Source organism: Sceloporus occidentalis, unplaced genomic scaffold (assembly GCF_023333645.1).
Source record: "Sceloporus occidentalis isolate IW3139 unplaced genomic scaffold, rSceOcc1.0.p SCAF_15, whole genome shotgun sequence".
Lineage (NCBI taxonomy): Eukaryota > Metazoa > Chordata > Lepidosauria > Squamata > Phrynosomatidae > Sceloporus > Sceloporus occidentalis.
The window spans coordinates 9352107-9369827 of NW_028316995.1; the positions used below are offsets into that span (position 1 = coordinate 9352107).

At 39.5% G+C, this 17721-nt stretch overlaps 1 protein-coding gene across 1 annotated transcript in view; it reads left to right on the forward strand.

The window, feature by feature from the left end:
• LOC149303223 (ADP-ribose glycohydrolase MACROD2-like) overlaps positions 1 to 17721 on the forward strand; it is an 806633-nt gene that overhangs the window by 13693 nt on the left and 775219 nt on the right. The window contains exon 3 of the mRNA XM_089481386.1: positions 9399 to 9503. Within this exon, the coding sequence (XP_089337512.1) occupies positions 9399 to 9503 (105 nt within the window). The remainder of the gene's footprint in view (positions 1 to 9398; positions 9504 to 17721) is intronic.

Here is a 17721-nt window from a genome sequence, read left to right on the forward strand (position 1 = left end):
TAAAACATTTAATACACTTAAAAGTTTTAGTTGTGGAATATACAAATGCGGATCAGATCAATTAACCTTTCCCCAATACATAACCTTTTACGTTGCAATTAAAAGAATACGATGGCTTTCTACGCATGCTCACCCGGGAACGCTTGCTGAGCCAGCACTGGAGTTGACTGATAACTGTATCGCATTGCAGAAAATGTGTTCGGCCGTAGCGAGAACTCCATGAAGACCACTTGGCTATCATATGTATTAAAGTGTAGATGAAAGCTGAGGCATTACAATTATTTTGGCACTTTTTGGTTACTTGTATCTTTTGCTGAGAAACCCGTAAAGTGTTAAAGTATATTTCCTTATGGTCGGTGCTAGGAACTTTTTTGTGATATATTGGCTATTTTAGCACAGCGTGGTAAAATGGACCACGTCGCAACTTTTCAGAGGGTAAACAATAGGAACACGTTTGGAACAGACACTATGAGCTGAGAAAGATACTTGCACAATTCCAAAAGCTTGCAATTTAGTGCAATTCAGTTAATAAAGGTATCATCTTTTCTGAATTTGCTCATTTTCTGTTCACAGCTAACAGTCCAATTCTCGATTTCTGTGTAATTTGGGCCTCTTTTTCTTGCCTGGAGCTCCCTCTTGGGGAAGTCTTGGTGTATTGCCAGAAGAAGTAAATGGCTGGGATGGGAGGAAGGCAACGCTTTGCAAGACTGCAAATTAGGTTTATTATTTCTCCCCACCCTTTGTAGTGTAATTGTTAAAAGCGGTGCAGTAACACGGCGACCACCCCTTTGACTGATCCTCTTAAAGCCCGTGATTAAGGTTAATTTTCTTTAATAAAGTTATTTATTGCATTGCACATCGGTTCCGGACTATTGAAAGGTGTTTATTGGTTATATGTGTAGCTGAGCACGGTGTGCTTTAAAGATGGTGTTCATCTCTTGTGCTTTGTTCCAGGCGGGCAGCATGTCGCTCTGACTCACCCAGCTTGCTGCTTCTTAGTCATATCTCTACCCACTATCACTGCAACATTCATCGCTGCGTATGGCACTACTGTACTTCTATAGTGCATATTCTAAATGTTTTAGTTTCTTTTTAAACAGAAAGGGACATCACAGCTGTTAACATAACCAAATATATTGAATAGAACTTCCCATAGCTAGTGATGTTTGTTTCTCAACAATTTGCTGCCATGTGGTTAGTCCTACCTTAAGCTGCCTGACAAAGCAATTTAACAATCATAGAGATAGGGCTTAAGTCGGTGGAACGTCTTATTCTGTCTACCCAATGAAGAATTCATATTAATGTAATTTAGTAACTATGCGTTAGGTACTTTGGGTAAAATCTCCCTAAAAGGCTGCAGTTCATCGCTCCTTCAGCTGTCTGAATTTTGTGGCATGTTGGTTGCTTGAAGCAGCCGATTGCTGGCCAGAAAGAATTCCCATTGAAATAAATGGGAGAATTTAATGCACAAAAGCTGGGGGAAGCCGAAGTGGAACAAGTGCGTTGGGGAGGCGCATATGCATTAAAAGCACATTGCTGGAGTGTCTCTTTAAGATGGTGGCATCCATTGTTCATACTCACGACAGATTTGCTTGGTGTACTGGACTGTATAATGTAGGGTTTAGGAAAGTGATAGATTTGTCAGGGTAGCTAATTTACCTGTTTCAGGATGGGCTGCTGGTTCTTACCCCAGGTTAATGGAGGTAGGCAAGCAGGGGACTGTTGTACTTGCAAGAGTGACCCATAGTGAAAGTAGTCATGTTGGGGCCAGACAGTGCTGCAAAATAAGTTGCCAATTTCTAGCACCCAGGTTTTATAGCCTGCCAACACGCGTCTGATGCATGTAGCTTATAACGACTAGTGTTGTGGTCGTGGCCTGTTTTATGCAAAATTATGCTAATATTTAACCCCTTCGTGACAAAGGCTGATTTTACTTTTTGTACCCTTCGTGACAATGGCCTTTTTAACATTTCTGCGCTGCTCGTGTTTAGCTGTAATTTTCTTCTTTCCCGTTTACTGAACCCACACACATTAGATATTGTTTTTTTCAGGACAAGAAGGGCTTTCTTTAGATGACATTGTTTTGATTGTATCTTATTATTTACTACTAAAAAAAAGTATAAAATATGGTGAAAAACTTAGAAAAAAATGACTGTTTCTAACTTTTAGTTGAAAAATCTTTTACTCATCTATAAAAGGTAATGAAAAAACCTGCTAAATAGATTCTACTATTTGTCCTGAGTTTAGAAATACCCAATGTTTTTATGTTTTTTTGCTTTTTTCTACCCATTATGGGGCAATAAGTACAGGTAGCGTTTTGCTATTTCAAAGCCATTTTTTCCAAATCTGGTAATTCTTCCCCCCATGTGCCATTTCGGGTATCTTTGAACCCGGCCAATGCAATTTACCCCATCAAGTCATATATTTTTGAAAACTAGACACCCCAGGGTATTTCAAATGCTAGTATTTTAACTCTTTCCATGCACCATATCTACCACCAGTCTTTGTCAAACTTTGTGGTAGTCATTTTTTTGCATTTGTTTTGCCACACACATTTTACTTCAGGTATGAATTAAAATGTTCTCGTTTATGTCACTATCACAAAACACCCCAATATGTGTTCAGCAACATCTCCTGAGCGCAGTGATACCCCACATGAATGATTTTGCCTGGCTGTTTGGGGGCAAAAGGGCCACATTTGGGGCATGCGCATTTTTCAATGTTGAACTTTGGCATTTGGGGATCCACTGCCCATGCCCTATTTGGTACATCTTTGAGCCGGGCCATTTCAGTGTGCCCAACAAAACCATATATTTTTGAAAACTAGACACCCCAGGGTATTTTAAATGCTGGTATTTTAACTCTTTGCATGCACACATTTTACCACCAGCATTGTTTCAAAGTTTGCAGTAGTATTTTTGTGTGTGTATTTTTCCCACACACACCTACTTTATGTATGAATTTACAGCTCCTGGTATATGCCGCTGTCACACGACACCCCAATATGTGTTCAGCAACATCTCCTGAGTACAGTGATACCCCACATGCATGAATTTGTCATTTTTTGGGGGAACTAAAAGGCCACATTTGGTACGTGTGCATTTTTCTAATTGGAAATTAGATGTGTGGCCATCCTTCCCCCGGTGTTAATTGGGACCTTGTTGAACCTGGCCAATTCAATTTACCCCATCAAATCATACCTTTTTTAAAAGTAGACACCCCACGGGCATTTAATATGCCAGTATTTTAACTCTTTCCATGCGAGAATTGTTTTAAGCTAATATGCTAATTTTAGGACTTGCTCACAAAAATATATTTTTTTAGATATATATTTTATATTTTGTTGCCTTTTTTAAAAAAAAATTTTAAACATTTTTTTTTCAACTTGGAGGTTCCCCTGATAGTGACATCAGTGGGAAATGATTTTTACATTTTACTGTTTTTTTACTATTTTTTTCTAATAATTTTATTTTTTTTTTTTATTTTTTTTTTACTAATCACAATGTGATTAGAAAGCTGGGCTCCATTGACTTGCATGGTGAATGCAGTACCTGTATTCAACCTGCAAGTGGAGCCAGAGTTCTCTAGATGGTCTGGAGACCGTCTAGCGAGCTTTTAAAACTTGCTTGTTTCTCTTGCAGGGCGGCGGCCATCTTCCTTGATGGCGAAGATCACCGGCAGCTGCGGCTGTGACCGCTCTCCGGAGCGGTCACAGCCCACCGAAAGGTAAGTGTTTGGTGTCGCTGGATGCCTCCTGATCGAGGCATTCCAGCGACACCATTTAAGTTTAGGAGGCGATCGTTGATCGCCTCCTAAACGCTTTTAAAACGGGCGTCCGCCGCCATACAAAGTATGGCGGATGTTGACGCCCCGTGGAGGGGCCAGAGATGGCCCCTTCGTGCCGATCGCGGCGTTGCTGAATGCCTCGATGTCGAGGCATTCAGCAACGCTTTTTGGGTGCAGAAAGCGAAAGTAGATCGCTTTCTGCACCCGTTTAAAGACGTGCCGGTCCTGGCACGTCAATTGTCGTAAAACACATGCTTTTCCGTGTCGTGCCAGGACCGGCAATTGTCGTTAAGGGGTTAAATACACAATTTAGACAAAACACATCTAACAATACAACAATAAATTTGATTCAGGAATACAGTTAAATTATGTAAAGACAAATACCAACAGATGTTATGATATATAACAGGGGTGTCCAAGTTTTTTCTGCAGTGGGCCACTTCATCAGAATTGTATACGTGCGCGGGCCGCACTCATTTTTCACTGTGACAAAAAATATGGCCTTTAATAAAATATGCAGATTAAAATAAAGTAAAATGACACAAAACCTTTACTCTTCCTCTCACTGATTTCTGGGCCTTGAAAGTTTTGCGACTACAAATTCAGGATTCCCTAGATTTATTCTAGGGATGAACTAAAATGAAAATTCTGGACCAAAACATTCAGGGTTCACTTAGCCAAAACCGAAAATGACCCCCACGTTTAAAAATAATAATAAAAACTCACATGTTTAATAAAAGTAGGTAACACACAATTGGACAAAATTAGCAATATGACTTGGCATGATGGGAGTGTGATTGCTAACAGCAATCACACTCCTATCATACCCAGGCAACCAGTAAATGCTGGTACCTAGGCATGATGGGACTGTGCTCGCTGTGATTGCTGTTAGCAATCACACTCCTATCATGCCAAGTCACCCAGTACATGCTGGTACAGGGTGGCTGTAAGTGATGTGCAGACCCCATACTGCTGGCAGCATCACTACACAAGGGGGGCAGCTAGCTAGGTTTCAGCATGTACTGGCTGACTTGGCATGATAGGAGTGTGATTGCTAACAGTAGTCACAGTCCCATCATGCCTAGGTTCCAGCACTTACACATCCATCCTGTAAATGCTGGAACCTAGGCATGATGGGACTGTGATTGCTGTTAGCAATCACACTCCTATCATGCCAAGTCAGCCAATACACGCTGGTACAGGGTGGCTGTAAGTGATGTGCAGACCCCATACTGCTGGCAGCATCAATACACAAGGGGGGCAGCTGGCCAGGTTTCAGCATGTACTGGCTGACTTGGCATGATAGGAGTGTGATTGCTAACAGCAATCAGTCCCATCATGCCTAGGTTCCAGCACTTACACATCCATGCTATCACACACACACACACTCATTTATTCATATAATCATTCATTCACAGATTCATTCCCTCAATCACACACACTCATTCAAACACCCTCCCCACCCCCTTACCTGCACTGCAGCTCCTTGATGCCGCTCACAGACTTCAGCAGAGGGCGCGGCCTCCCTCTGCCTTCTCTGCTAAAGCACAGAGGAAGTAGGATGTCACGTGAACTCCGCTTCCTCTGTGCAGTCCAGAAGACCCTCCCACAAGTAAGTAGCAGGGCTTGAGGTGCGGCTCGCGTAAGATCGGTTGCCCTGGCTGCCGATCTTACGCTGGCCGCACCTCGAGGTCTCGCGGGCCGCATGTTGGACGCCCCTGATATATAATGATATACTTTATTAATACCTCTAGCGGTAAAAACAATATATCGAAAAAGGTTACCATAAAGTTACAGACAGTCAACAATTATATTCTAATAACATTGTAATACCATATGTACTTAACTTCAGAGAGTATCAGCATATCAAATGACTCCTTTGGTGTTCAGTTTCCAAAATGGCTCTAGATACCAGGTTCATATAAAAGACTTTAAAGGATTCTTTCAGTAGTTGTTTTCTAAATTCTTAGTTACAATACTAGGCACTAAACTAGTCCTAGCTTCTTGGCACAAGATGGAAGAGAAGCTTTCTATTTCATGCTTTTTCTCTGGCAAACTTTCACAGCTCCCTTAGCTTCTGCCATGCTGCTTCCTTCCTGTCCTTCCAGTCTCCTCTGCCCCTCCTCCTTCTTCCTGGAGTTCCTGATATCCCATTGTTCCTGGCATAGCCCACATGGCTTTTCATGTAGGTAGCCATTATCTATGGTCTTAGATAAACAATAGATGTACACATCACTCACTCTCTAGTGCTACCTGGTGGTAGAGGTAAGGCACTTCTTAAACAATAGAACTAATTGGTATTGTAATGTATGCCACAGTTAGGGGAGTGGTTTATCCAAAGGGAGATACAGATATTGCGTCTGTGACGTGAATCACTAATAATGGACGATGCAATCCATGTCCACAACAACTAGTAACGGGTAATAGTCCTGAAAGGCATCAGTAGGACTCATCTAGTGGCTGATCACCAAGGAGCACATTTCCTAAAGGACGTCGATTTTATTCCCTCTACAAGCAGATCCACAGATTCTATTCCCTCTACAAGCAGATCTGCAAGTAACACACGGTATCGTAAAGTCCCCCAAAGGCATTCATCTGACACTGTTCAATCTGAACATTGGATCTTCTATTGGCTTTTGTGAAGTTTAGTAATAATTGCAGTTTGAAATCTCTTGTGCTCTAGAAGTAGATGAATTGATTGTGTTATGCATAAATAATTTCATAATGTCCTGTGGGAAATCAAAGGGTTAACAGGATCAGGGTATACACAAAGGAAGTAAGGAATATAATGTGAATATGAACTTCTGAGAAGCACCTCCTGGGGAGAGTAGTCGGACAAACTAAAAACAAAGTTTAGTAATGATGCTTGAAAGCAGGATTTAGTTGCTAGTAGCAGGAATGCTCACAGAGAAGAATAGAAGAGCGTTGTGTAAAGTCAGAGAGCTCCAACAGAGACAGCCCGACATTAATTCACACCACGGGGAGGCCGATTATTCTACTGCTCAAGACATGATGACTTCCGTAGGTCACAGCCATGATTATGCACTGGTTTATCACTTGGTGGGGCTGTGCTTTGTAAAGTATTATCGGTCGTCGGCTGGAGAAGCTTTAGGTGGTGTGAGCGTGTAACCGGCTGTACGGCTGCTCCAGCAGTAGTTAAACGTACCTTCTCGTGATGCTCAGACTGCAGAATATTCCGAAAAGATTTCAGAGGACCCTTACATCAATGATCCATGAATAACCTGCATTAGAGAATCATAGCAACAGTCAAGATTCTACATACTAAAGTCTTTTACTCTTGATTACTGCTCCTTTTGACTTACCTGGGGTTTGCAAAAAAAAAAAAAGTACCGGTGATGCTATTAATGGAACTCGCGTACATGCAAGATCCTTTTTGTCGCAAATGTAATCGGTTTTTCCCCAGGTCATGGCTTTGTATCTGGCATTTAGTTCTAAAGTGGGAATTTCCTAGTTTTCCAATGAAATCTGCCCCTGATCTGTAGGGGTTACTGTCATGGCACGCAGATAGAAGTCTTTTGAGATCCATTTCTCCTGATCCAGGGCATGATTTGTGTCACACAGTATCAGTCTCATCAAATGGGTTGGCAGGTTCCTCAATAAGACCAGATATGCGACTTGCGCTAAAAATCACTTTAGGGCATTATATGGCTATCACGGAGCATCTAGTGTCTCGAGATAGGGGGCTTCCGCATCATGGTGTATTGGCCCCTCAGTTTTGAATTGAATAATGTATTTTATTTATTTTCTTGCCGAGACTTAAATTGCCTGTCGCTGATTTCCCACAGTGATGTTTTGTAAAGGAGATAAAGGCTTTAGGGTTAGCGGAGTTAAATGTAGGCAGTATTGTGTTGCTGCTGAGGCAGGATTAACGGAATGCTTTATGTGTGTGTATAATATCTACCAGCGGTAGGAAGAATATTCAGGATCATATTGATTTTTTTTTTTTCTTCAGTCCAGCGAGCCTACAATATAGTGATTAGGGTCCCCATTTCTCATTCATTAGTGTCATTTTATACACCTCTGCCAGACGTGTTGCCTTACAGACAAATGCAACAGCACAGCAAAATATGATGGTGCTATCTAATTATACATATACAGTGTGTGTGTGTGTATATGTGTATATATATATATATATATAATGTGTGGTACTGTTTTAGGCAGGTGTGAAAAAACACTGTAAATTAAGAATGTTTTCAAAAAATGTTTTATTTTTTAGCATTCAACAAAATGCAAAGTGAGGGAACAGAATAAAAATATCAATTAAATAAATGTTTGGTGTAACCACCCTTTGCTTTCAAAACGCCATTAATTCTTCTAGGTACACTTTCAGGTTAGGTTATGATAAAATAATTATGCTAAACTGGTGGTAACAGTCATCAATTTAAAATGTAGGTTGAAACATAATCATTAACTGAAACAGAACCGCTGTGTACGAGGACTAAAACTGGGTGAGGAACAGCAGAACTCACAAGGTGAGGTTGCTGAAGACGGTTTAATGTCAAAAGTCATCCACCATGACAAGACTGAGCACAGCAGCAAGACACATGGTGTTTATACTGCAGCAGCTCGGTCTCTCCCAGCCAGATATTTCAAGGCAGACAGGGGGTTCTCTAGATGTTCTGTCCAAGCTCTTTTGAAGAAGCACAAAGAAACTTTTCTGCCAAGTTCCTTAAAACAAAAACTGTGCAAGTGTACCTAGAAGAATAAATGCTGTTTTGAAGACAAAGGGTGGTCATACCAAATGTTGATTTGATTTAAATCTTTCTTCTGTTTACTCGCTTTGCATATTGTTAAATGATAAAAAGTAAACGATTAACATCTCTATTTCTGGAAGCATTCATCTTTTACAGCATTTTTTCAGACTTACCTAAAATGTTTGTACAGAGAAGGAAAATAATAAGAAATGTAATTCCATTTTCCGCTCTGCTTGATGGAGAAATGTGCGTGCTGACAGCCGCAAACCGCTTCTCCAAATATGAATGCATGTTAAAAGTACATTGTTGGAAAATACTATTTTATGCTTTTTTTTGCTTTGGTGAAGAAGAAAAAAAAAATTCCTTGTGAAAACACACTTGTCACTCTCTGCTCCCGGGTACACGTCACAATGTTTATCTGCTTAAAGCAGCGGCTGGCGGGCAGCAAAATGCTTGTATTGGTGGTGCGGGTGCCGTGCGGATGTGCAGTCCTGAGCATCTCCTATAAGTGACTGTGTCTGGGAAATCTGTCAAAAGTATGGAAAGACTATGGCTATCATATGGATTAAAGTGCGTTTGAGGACAAGTGTCCCTTTAATTTTTTGCCCCCCCCCTCTTATTACTGCTTTTAATTCTCACTTCCTAAACTAGGTGTTTGTTAGGTTGTCTCCTAACTACAAGTTGTAGCAAAATTAAGAAAATGTGCCTGGTGTTCTAGGAGGAAAAAGGCCTCAGGCACCCAAAGAGTTAAAACATATCGTAACTAGATTTCAACAGGCCGTGTGTTTTCCTTACGGCACGAAACACAAGAGGGATTCTTGGTCGTAATGGAAGAAACCCACTTCTGCATTGTTTTAAATGGAAATATTTATCTGTAAACCGTTTCTTCCTCTGCAGATGAAAACCCAGAAGAGATGCGAGTAAAGAGCAGCTTGTGTGAAAAAGTGTCGCTCTATAAAGGGGACATCACTCAGCTGGAGGTCAACGCCATAGTCAATGCAGGTAAGATGCCATAGATTTATTTGGCATATTTATTAATCTATGTATTGCATACAGCACTGGAAATATATTGAATAAATGTCTTTATTATACTTTTCTCTCATTGAAGCCTAAATTGTGCACTTAAAAAGATGTTCTCATATTGTGTCCCCCTATGCACTTGTTCTTTAATTGACTCCATGATCAGACTTTGCTGGAAATTCTGATCCATTCTCCTATTCTCTTCTGATTTAATGATGCATGGTACGACCGTGAGATATCACTGCGTCCAAAACAAGTCTCTGCTTCCAGATGGATTTTATTCTAAGCGAACGATAGTTTTTTGGTTTATGTCCCCTTAAATGCTTTGTGTTGGCGGATGTTATCTGGTGGCTTTCAATGTGATTAAAAAAATCTTACATTTCAATTTATTAAAAAGAAAAGAGGAAAAAAAAAGAATACTATTGCAGGCTCACTAATAAGTTCTAATCAGAATTTTTTTGTATATTGTAGTAGTTGTTGAAAGTACTAATTAATATATACATGTTCCCTCAAGATTGTATGCTTGCGAGCCTAGCCTCTCCACCTAATGTATCGGTTTGTCTTGGTCTGTCAATTCTCGTCTTGTCATACCCCTTGAATATATGTATTGTATTAAGCGCTGCATAAATTGTTGGCGCCCTATAAATAAAGTTATAATAATGATAATGATCATGTGGGTTGTTTCCAATGCAACAAAACTGACTTGCCTAAAAAATGAAACTTTGGAATCAGCCCTTTATCACTCTTCCCGTTTGGGAGACACGTATGTCAGATGACAAAGACAAAGCCTTTCTCCTCCTCGCTATGATCATGAGTTGGGAGAACTGGGGCGGTTTCTTTTTGTTTATGTATAATATTTAGTGTGTGTGTGTGTATGTATATATATGTGTATATATATATATATATATATATATATATATATGTATATATATATATGTGTATATATATAATCGATATTGATAAAATTCCTCTACCCCACCCAAAAAACTCGATGAAGAATGAAAGCATACATACCTGAAGGACACACTATCCTGATTGCCCAGGTAAGCCGGGTTTACCGCTCTGAATAACTGAAGCAGGATGTTTTCTTTGATTTATTCTTTCTTTTCCCCAAATATACAGTAAATGTTGGAACTTTGTAATGGTGTATTGCTTACAAATTGTTATTGAGGGTCAATTTAATTACCACTATTAAATGCATGCTTTTTCCCCCCTATAAAATAGAGAAATAGCTGAATATGTTTTGAGAGTTTGAACAAGAAAATGAATCTGGCTAATTGAGAAGGCCCATCAAAGAGTCTATAAATGCTTAAGTGAAGCTGACGTAACTCCTTCCTTTCAAAAACCATATTGTTTTTTGTGTCTGTTTTATGTGATTGCAATCGGTAATTCTTGTATATTTAGTTCATTCTTTCCTATAGGATGCATCTGGGCATCTCTGTACTGGGGGGGGGGTGTTGGTGTTTGTTTTCTGCAGTTGCACTTATATGGCACAAGAAATCCACAGAGCGCTCGCAATGTGTGTTAAAAAAAATAATTAAAAAAAAAGCATAAAAGTAAAATTGCCACAAACTTTGGCAGCGATCGGTGATGAAATGGCTGCCTGAAAAGTCTGAAAATGACCCTAGCTGAATACCCTTGGCAGTAATTTGAATGGGGGGCACGCAATACATTATCCCAAATGGAACATAAGCTCCAGAAAACGGAAGTGCGCATTTTCAGCTTTTGGCCAAACCCAAGCATATTGGACATCGGTGCACTTGTGGGGGTGTTGCCACAGCGACATCACAATGTATGTGTAAAGCAGAATTATCTGGTGATGAATGAGTTTGAAAAAGTGATGTGCTCCTTGTAATATTTGTCCTATATCAGCCAAAATAAATAAAATTCTTAGGCATATACGGTGGCTTCCACATTAGGACACATTAATGAATAAGCCTTTCCTATTGGTACTAGTGGCATACAGTTTAAACATATGTAAAGCCGAGACCCCTCTACTTTTTTATATTTTATACCAAAGCAAGGCTTATAGAAAACCATACGGTTTCAGAAGACATCCCTACGAACCGATAGTCTGTATGGTTACACTAATAGAGAACAAGGTACATTTTGTGTTGCAGAATAACATGGCAAAAACATGAAAATTGCTCTGGCCCTGAAGTATAAAATAACCCTGATCCTGACAGGGTTAAATATGTGCTTAATTACAATGGTTTTTTCTCAGGAGCTACAGGAGGGCAGGGTTAACAATTATTCACCTGCCTAAAATATAATGCCGTCGTCATGGTTATTTACATAAAGCCTCATGCATTTGGAAAAGTGCAATGGCGCCGCCTCTTGGTTGAAGGGGGTAACTGTCTGGATGCATTAATGTTCTATACCAGTCTTTATGCTCGAATCGTTCTGCATTTAATTTGACAAATACGTTCTAACGTGTACTTACCATCAAGCACTTTTTTTTAAGGAAGTCTCCTCAAATTTCAGCAGTTTATAGCCTGTAATAATATGCAAATGCTTTCACAAAATATACCCATTCCAATGGCTGTTTATAAATAAAAGCTGCATTGTAAATATTATACAGTGAATAAAAAATACAACATTGGATGATATATTGCAAACATCAAATGGCAAGGTTTCCGCCGTGGTAAATTTAAAAAGAGCTTAAAAACTTTTGCATAAATTAATTGCAGATTTATTAACCTTGTCTTGCATAAAAAAGTCCAAATTTGCAAATCCCAAATGTGCCAGACGCATTGCAGCTTGAAGTTCCAAGTTAAAAAAAATAAAAATAAAAAATTCGCTTTATCTAATCTTATTAAATGTTCCAAAAAATGTGCTGGTAATCTGCGTCTTGTCTTATCAAGTCTGTAGTATAAAGAGGGTCTTAATCAGGAGTGGCAGAGACGTAAACAATTAAATATTCTCCAGGACAAAAAAACCCATTAAACATGTGAATCAATTGATATATATTAATCATAAATTTTTGGTTATTTTAGATACATTTGAGTCTGCCTTGTACATATGTAAATACATGCGGTATAACCTTAATGACTTTATAACGCGGCTCAATAAAAATACATACTGTACTGGATGTAAGAGCTGATTTAAATGTATTAAGAAACACCTGAACTAAAGCAAACCCGTTCAACAACGAAGTGATGGAAGTTTACAAAATAGCCCAAGTGCCAAAGAAGTGAATATTTTTGCTTTTTGGAATTAAATGTAATTACATTTGCGATTAAATTTAGAAATTGGAAACAGTTTTCCTGAGCATGATAGGAGTTACATTTCCAAGCAGGAAGGCCAGGGGCTGCCTATCCTTGCAGGAATAAATGTCAGAACTGTATATTTGTTGTATAGATGCCAAGGAAAGTTATCATTTGGCTGGATTTTAAGGGCAAATGATGTTTTTTAATCGTTTTGTCTTGTTATCACGTTACAGTTTGTCTGATCGTGTTTACCCCTGCTCTCTATTATCGTCATGTAGGAGAGGGAAAGTTAATCTGCGTGTTTGTCGGCGTGCACTGCAATGCAGAAACCGGCCCCAGCCTCCTGTTTGCAATGCACCAATTAAACTGGATCTGTCAACGCTTGAGCTTAGTATGTTTTCAAGGGAAGATAAAACAAACTACGCTTGTTTTTAATATTCCGTGTAATAAAGAGCATGCCGGTGTTATAGTTTTAATTGTATCTGTCATTTACAAATTAATACAATCAAGAACTGTTGTGTCTGTTATTATTACTCCAACTTGGTAATAATTATGTTTTTGCATGCATTTGGACGCACGGAAATAGCACTCAAATAGGGGGCTGCAAGTGAGTCAGACTGTCACAGGAAGCACTCCCTGCCCGGGCTGGAGCCAGGAAGCACTCCCTGCCCGGGCTGGAGCCAGGAAGCACTCCCTGCCCGGGCTGGAGCCAGGAAGCACTCCCTGCCCGGGCTGGAGCCAGGAAGCACTCCCTGCCCGGGCTGGAGCCAGGAAGCACTCCCTGCCCGGGCTGGAGCCAGGAGGTGCACATGGAACAAACCACTGATGGCTGGGTGAATATATTCTGCTCTGGGTTACCATGGTTTTACACTGTCTTTTTCTATCTGTAACCATACCCTGCAATACAGAGCGCTGCTAGATTATTGAAGAACAATCAGAACACTACATTTGCCTACTACGCTTACAGGAGCCCGCATTTAACACTCGTGTCAAAAGCAATGTTTAAATGTAAGTGTGTGGGGGGTGGGTTTACATTGTGCTTGCATTCTGTAGATACCTGCCAGCCTCAATAATAATAAAAGTATAGTGTTGGTTGAGTTGGGATTTGTGGAGGAGACATCCTTAATGCCCCTCAAAGTGGAGTTGTACTCAATGAAAAGAATGATAATCCTTGTCTGAAATAAGGACTCACAGTGAATCCACTGCTTATAACCTTCTTTATTATCAGGATTTCCATAACTTTATTGGCAGGTCTCTTTTTCATGTTTGCATGTATCTAAGTGTCTTGACATCTGAACTTTTGGCCTATAATCCCAATCAATGTCCCAGAGCGTCACCCCTATGGCCAGTGCATTTACAGATACAGTCACTGTTGACGTTTTTATATTACAGACTTATTTTTTGGATTAAAACCCCCCCCCAAAAAAATAACTTTTAATATTAGACTTTTGCTGATCTCCAGCAAGCACACCCATCTGTTTTTCTCTCCTTTGTTCTGTTTCGTCCTAAAAAGTTTCCATGACCTGGCACTACTATCTGCTCACTTTGTTACATTTTAATTTTAAAAGGCCTCTCGTTCATTTGTCATTGTTAAAATTAAACTTCGGGGCAGATGTGTTTATTTTACATATCTGAGATGCGAATGCAATACGTTATGTTTGAGTTAGTCCTAAATGAATGTGTGAGTATAGACATGTTGACTGGTGTAGCAACACCTCCCAATATAAACTGCTTGTTAACGTTCAATCAGTCACAAGTATTGCCATGAACTTGGATCTTAATGAACAGGTGGGGAGAGGATGGATTCTAATCTGAAACCCATCTGACAGCCGATCAGGCTATTTCGCTGATCCCCAATCCATTTCATTTGGCAGCTTAATTTATCACACAGTTAGGATTTTCATCTTGTAGCTTTCGAGGTGGAAATTAATTCAGAAGCATGTCTAATAATGCTGGATCACACAGTCCCGCTTGTCTATAACAAATGTATTTTTAAAGAAAGGGCTGTAATTGCATAATAGTTTGCAAGAAGATGAATATCTAGTTCACATTTGTCTACTTTCCCTTTTTTTTTTTTTTTTTTTTTTTGAGTATATTCTAGAAAGGCTGATATAGACTTCCTAGAGCATATCTTGCAGCCAGAGATGTTGGCTCATCATTGGCAAGCTTTGTCCACACATTTACTATAATGGGTCAAACGGCCAAGTATGCTAATAGTTCTGGTTTGTAATTATTTAATATATAAATATATTCTCTGATGATGGAATGAAAATGTCTCCAGGTACAATGCTTTGTGCTCTTGTGCCAGTGAGTGCTGCACTCCACAGTAAACACTTGTCATTTTGTAGCATTGATGAGTGTTCCAGTTAACGTTGAGGCCGGCTGTTAGTATGTAGGGCCTTTGGCGAAAAGAGTTGATGGACTTCATCTGTAATGTAAATGAGGAAAGGAAATAATAAGAATTTTTCCACATTAATGCCACATAGTGAATGCTGTAAGAATTGTGAAAAATCAGCCTGTACTTGGGAAGTTATCAGCTGCTTTCTCTTAGTAACTGCCACCACCTGGTCTTATAATGAGCAGCTCCGTTTTCACTTGGCTCAGAAGAAAGGATCTTAACTAAATGACGCTACTCTTGTGTAAAAACGAGTGTTACTGCAGATGCATCAGCGTGCACTCCCAGCTATAAGGTGCGACTTGGCATCTACAGATAATGTGTTGAGTCTCCATCAATACATAGCATATTTGTGATGTTCTAATTGCATCTTAAAATTACCTTTGCCTTCCATATTCCATCTAAAACATTAGCCCTGCTGTTAACAAAGTTCTGATGCATATGCATGATTTTCATCAAGTGATTACTTTTAATTGTAGTGTAACTGTATTAATTAATGCCAAAATTACCTTGTTTAACGCAAACTGTCACATTGTTTTAACCTAAGAGTTCTTCTAGTGCAAAGCCTGTCAAAGATTATAGCAGGTGCAAAATGCCTTGTCTGTTTTTTTTTTGTTTTGTTTTTTTTTTGTACTTTAACCCCTTGATGACAATTACCGGTCCGGGCATGTCACGGAAAAACAAGTCATTTACGACAAATGACGTGCCAGGACCGTCATTTGTTAAAACGTGAGAAAAAAATTGATCCGTGATCGATTTTTAAACCCAAACGGCGTTGCTGTAATGCCTCGACCTCGAGGCATTCAGCAACGCCATGATCGGCACCAGGGGCCATGTCTGGCCCCTCCCCGGGGCGTCAACATCCGCCATACATGCCCGTTTTAAAAGCGTTTAGGAGGCGCTCAACGATCACCTCCTAAACTTAAATGGTGTCGCTGAAATGCCTCGATCAGGAGGCATCCAGCGACACCAAACACTTACATCCAGGATGGACTGTGACCGCTCCGGGAAAAAAAACAATAAAGAAGGAAAAGTTCGCTAGATGGTCTCCAGACCCTCTAGAGAACTCTGGCTCCACTTGCAGGTTGAATACAGGTACTGCATTCAACCATGCAAGTCAATGGAGCCCAGCTTTCTAATCAGTGTGATTAGTAAAAAAAAATAAAAAAAAATCAGGGGAACCTTCAAGTTGAAAAATTGACTACCACAAAGTTTGACAAAGACTGGTGGTAGATATGGTGCATGGAAAGAGTTAAAATACTAGCATTTGAAATACCCTGGGGTGTCTAGTTTTCAAAAATGTATGGCTTTATTGGGCACACTGAAATGGCCCGGCTCAAAGATGTACCAAATAGGGCATGGGCAGTTGATCGCCAAACGCCAAAGTTCAACATTGAAAATGCGTATGCCCCAAATGTGGCCCTTTTGCCCACAAACAGCCAGGCAAAATCATTCATGTGAGGTATCGCTGTACTCAGGAGATGTTGCTAAACACATATTTTTATGTGTTTTATGATAGTGACATATACCAGAACCTGTTTATTCATACCTGAAGTAAAATGTGTGTGAAAAAACAAATGCAAAAAAAATTACTACCATAAAGTTTGACTAAGGCTGATGGTAGAATTAGTGCTTGGAAAGGGTTAAAATACTAGCATTTGGAATACCCTGGGCTGTCTAGTTTTCAAAAATATATGACTTGATGGGGTAAATTGCATTGGCCGGCTTCAAAGATACCCGAAATGGCACATGGGGGGAAGAATTACCAGATTTGGAAAAAATGGCTTTGAAATAGCAAAACGCTACCTGTACTTATTGCCCCAAAATGTGTAGAAAAAAGCAAAAAAACATAAAAAACTCAAAACAAATAGTAGAATCTATTTAGCAGGTTTTTTCATTACCTTTTATAGATGAGTAAAAGGTTCTTCAATTAAAAGTTAGTCATTTTTTTCTAAATTTTTCACCATATTTTATACTTTTTTTAATAGTAAATAATATGATACAATCAAAACAATGTCATCTAAAGAAAGCCCTTCTTGTCCTGAAAAAAACAATATCTAATGTGTGTGGGTTCAGTAAACGGGGAAAAAAGAAAATGACAGCTAAATACGAGCAGCGCAGAAATGTTAAAACGGCCATTGTCACGAAGGGTACAAAAAGAAAAATCAGCCTTTGTCACGAAGGGGTTAAGTTCTAATTTACTGTCAATTGAATTACATAATGGTGTTAGTGGATCACAGAGAGAGAATATAACTCTGGTTATGTCAATATATATTTATTGACTGACTTAACTACAGCCATCATATTCCATAGCATTGTATAACGAGTAAAACAGGGCATAACAAGTGGTGTATCAAATAACAATTTGGACCCAACAGCAACAAAAGGGTTAGGAGGGCCTTTCTCAATGGAGATAACAGCCTAGAATGGACAAGTCAATACAGCTAACTAGTACAGCGGGCAATTACTTTCAAGGGATCCATGTATAAAGTGGATATAGAGGCAAAGGTGATAATTGTTAACCTTATTTGCATGTGCCTACCCAGAATCCCTTGTGGTTGTGAAAGCACCATGAGATTTCTGAGGGAAAAGCAAG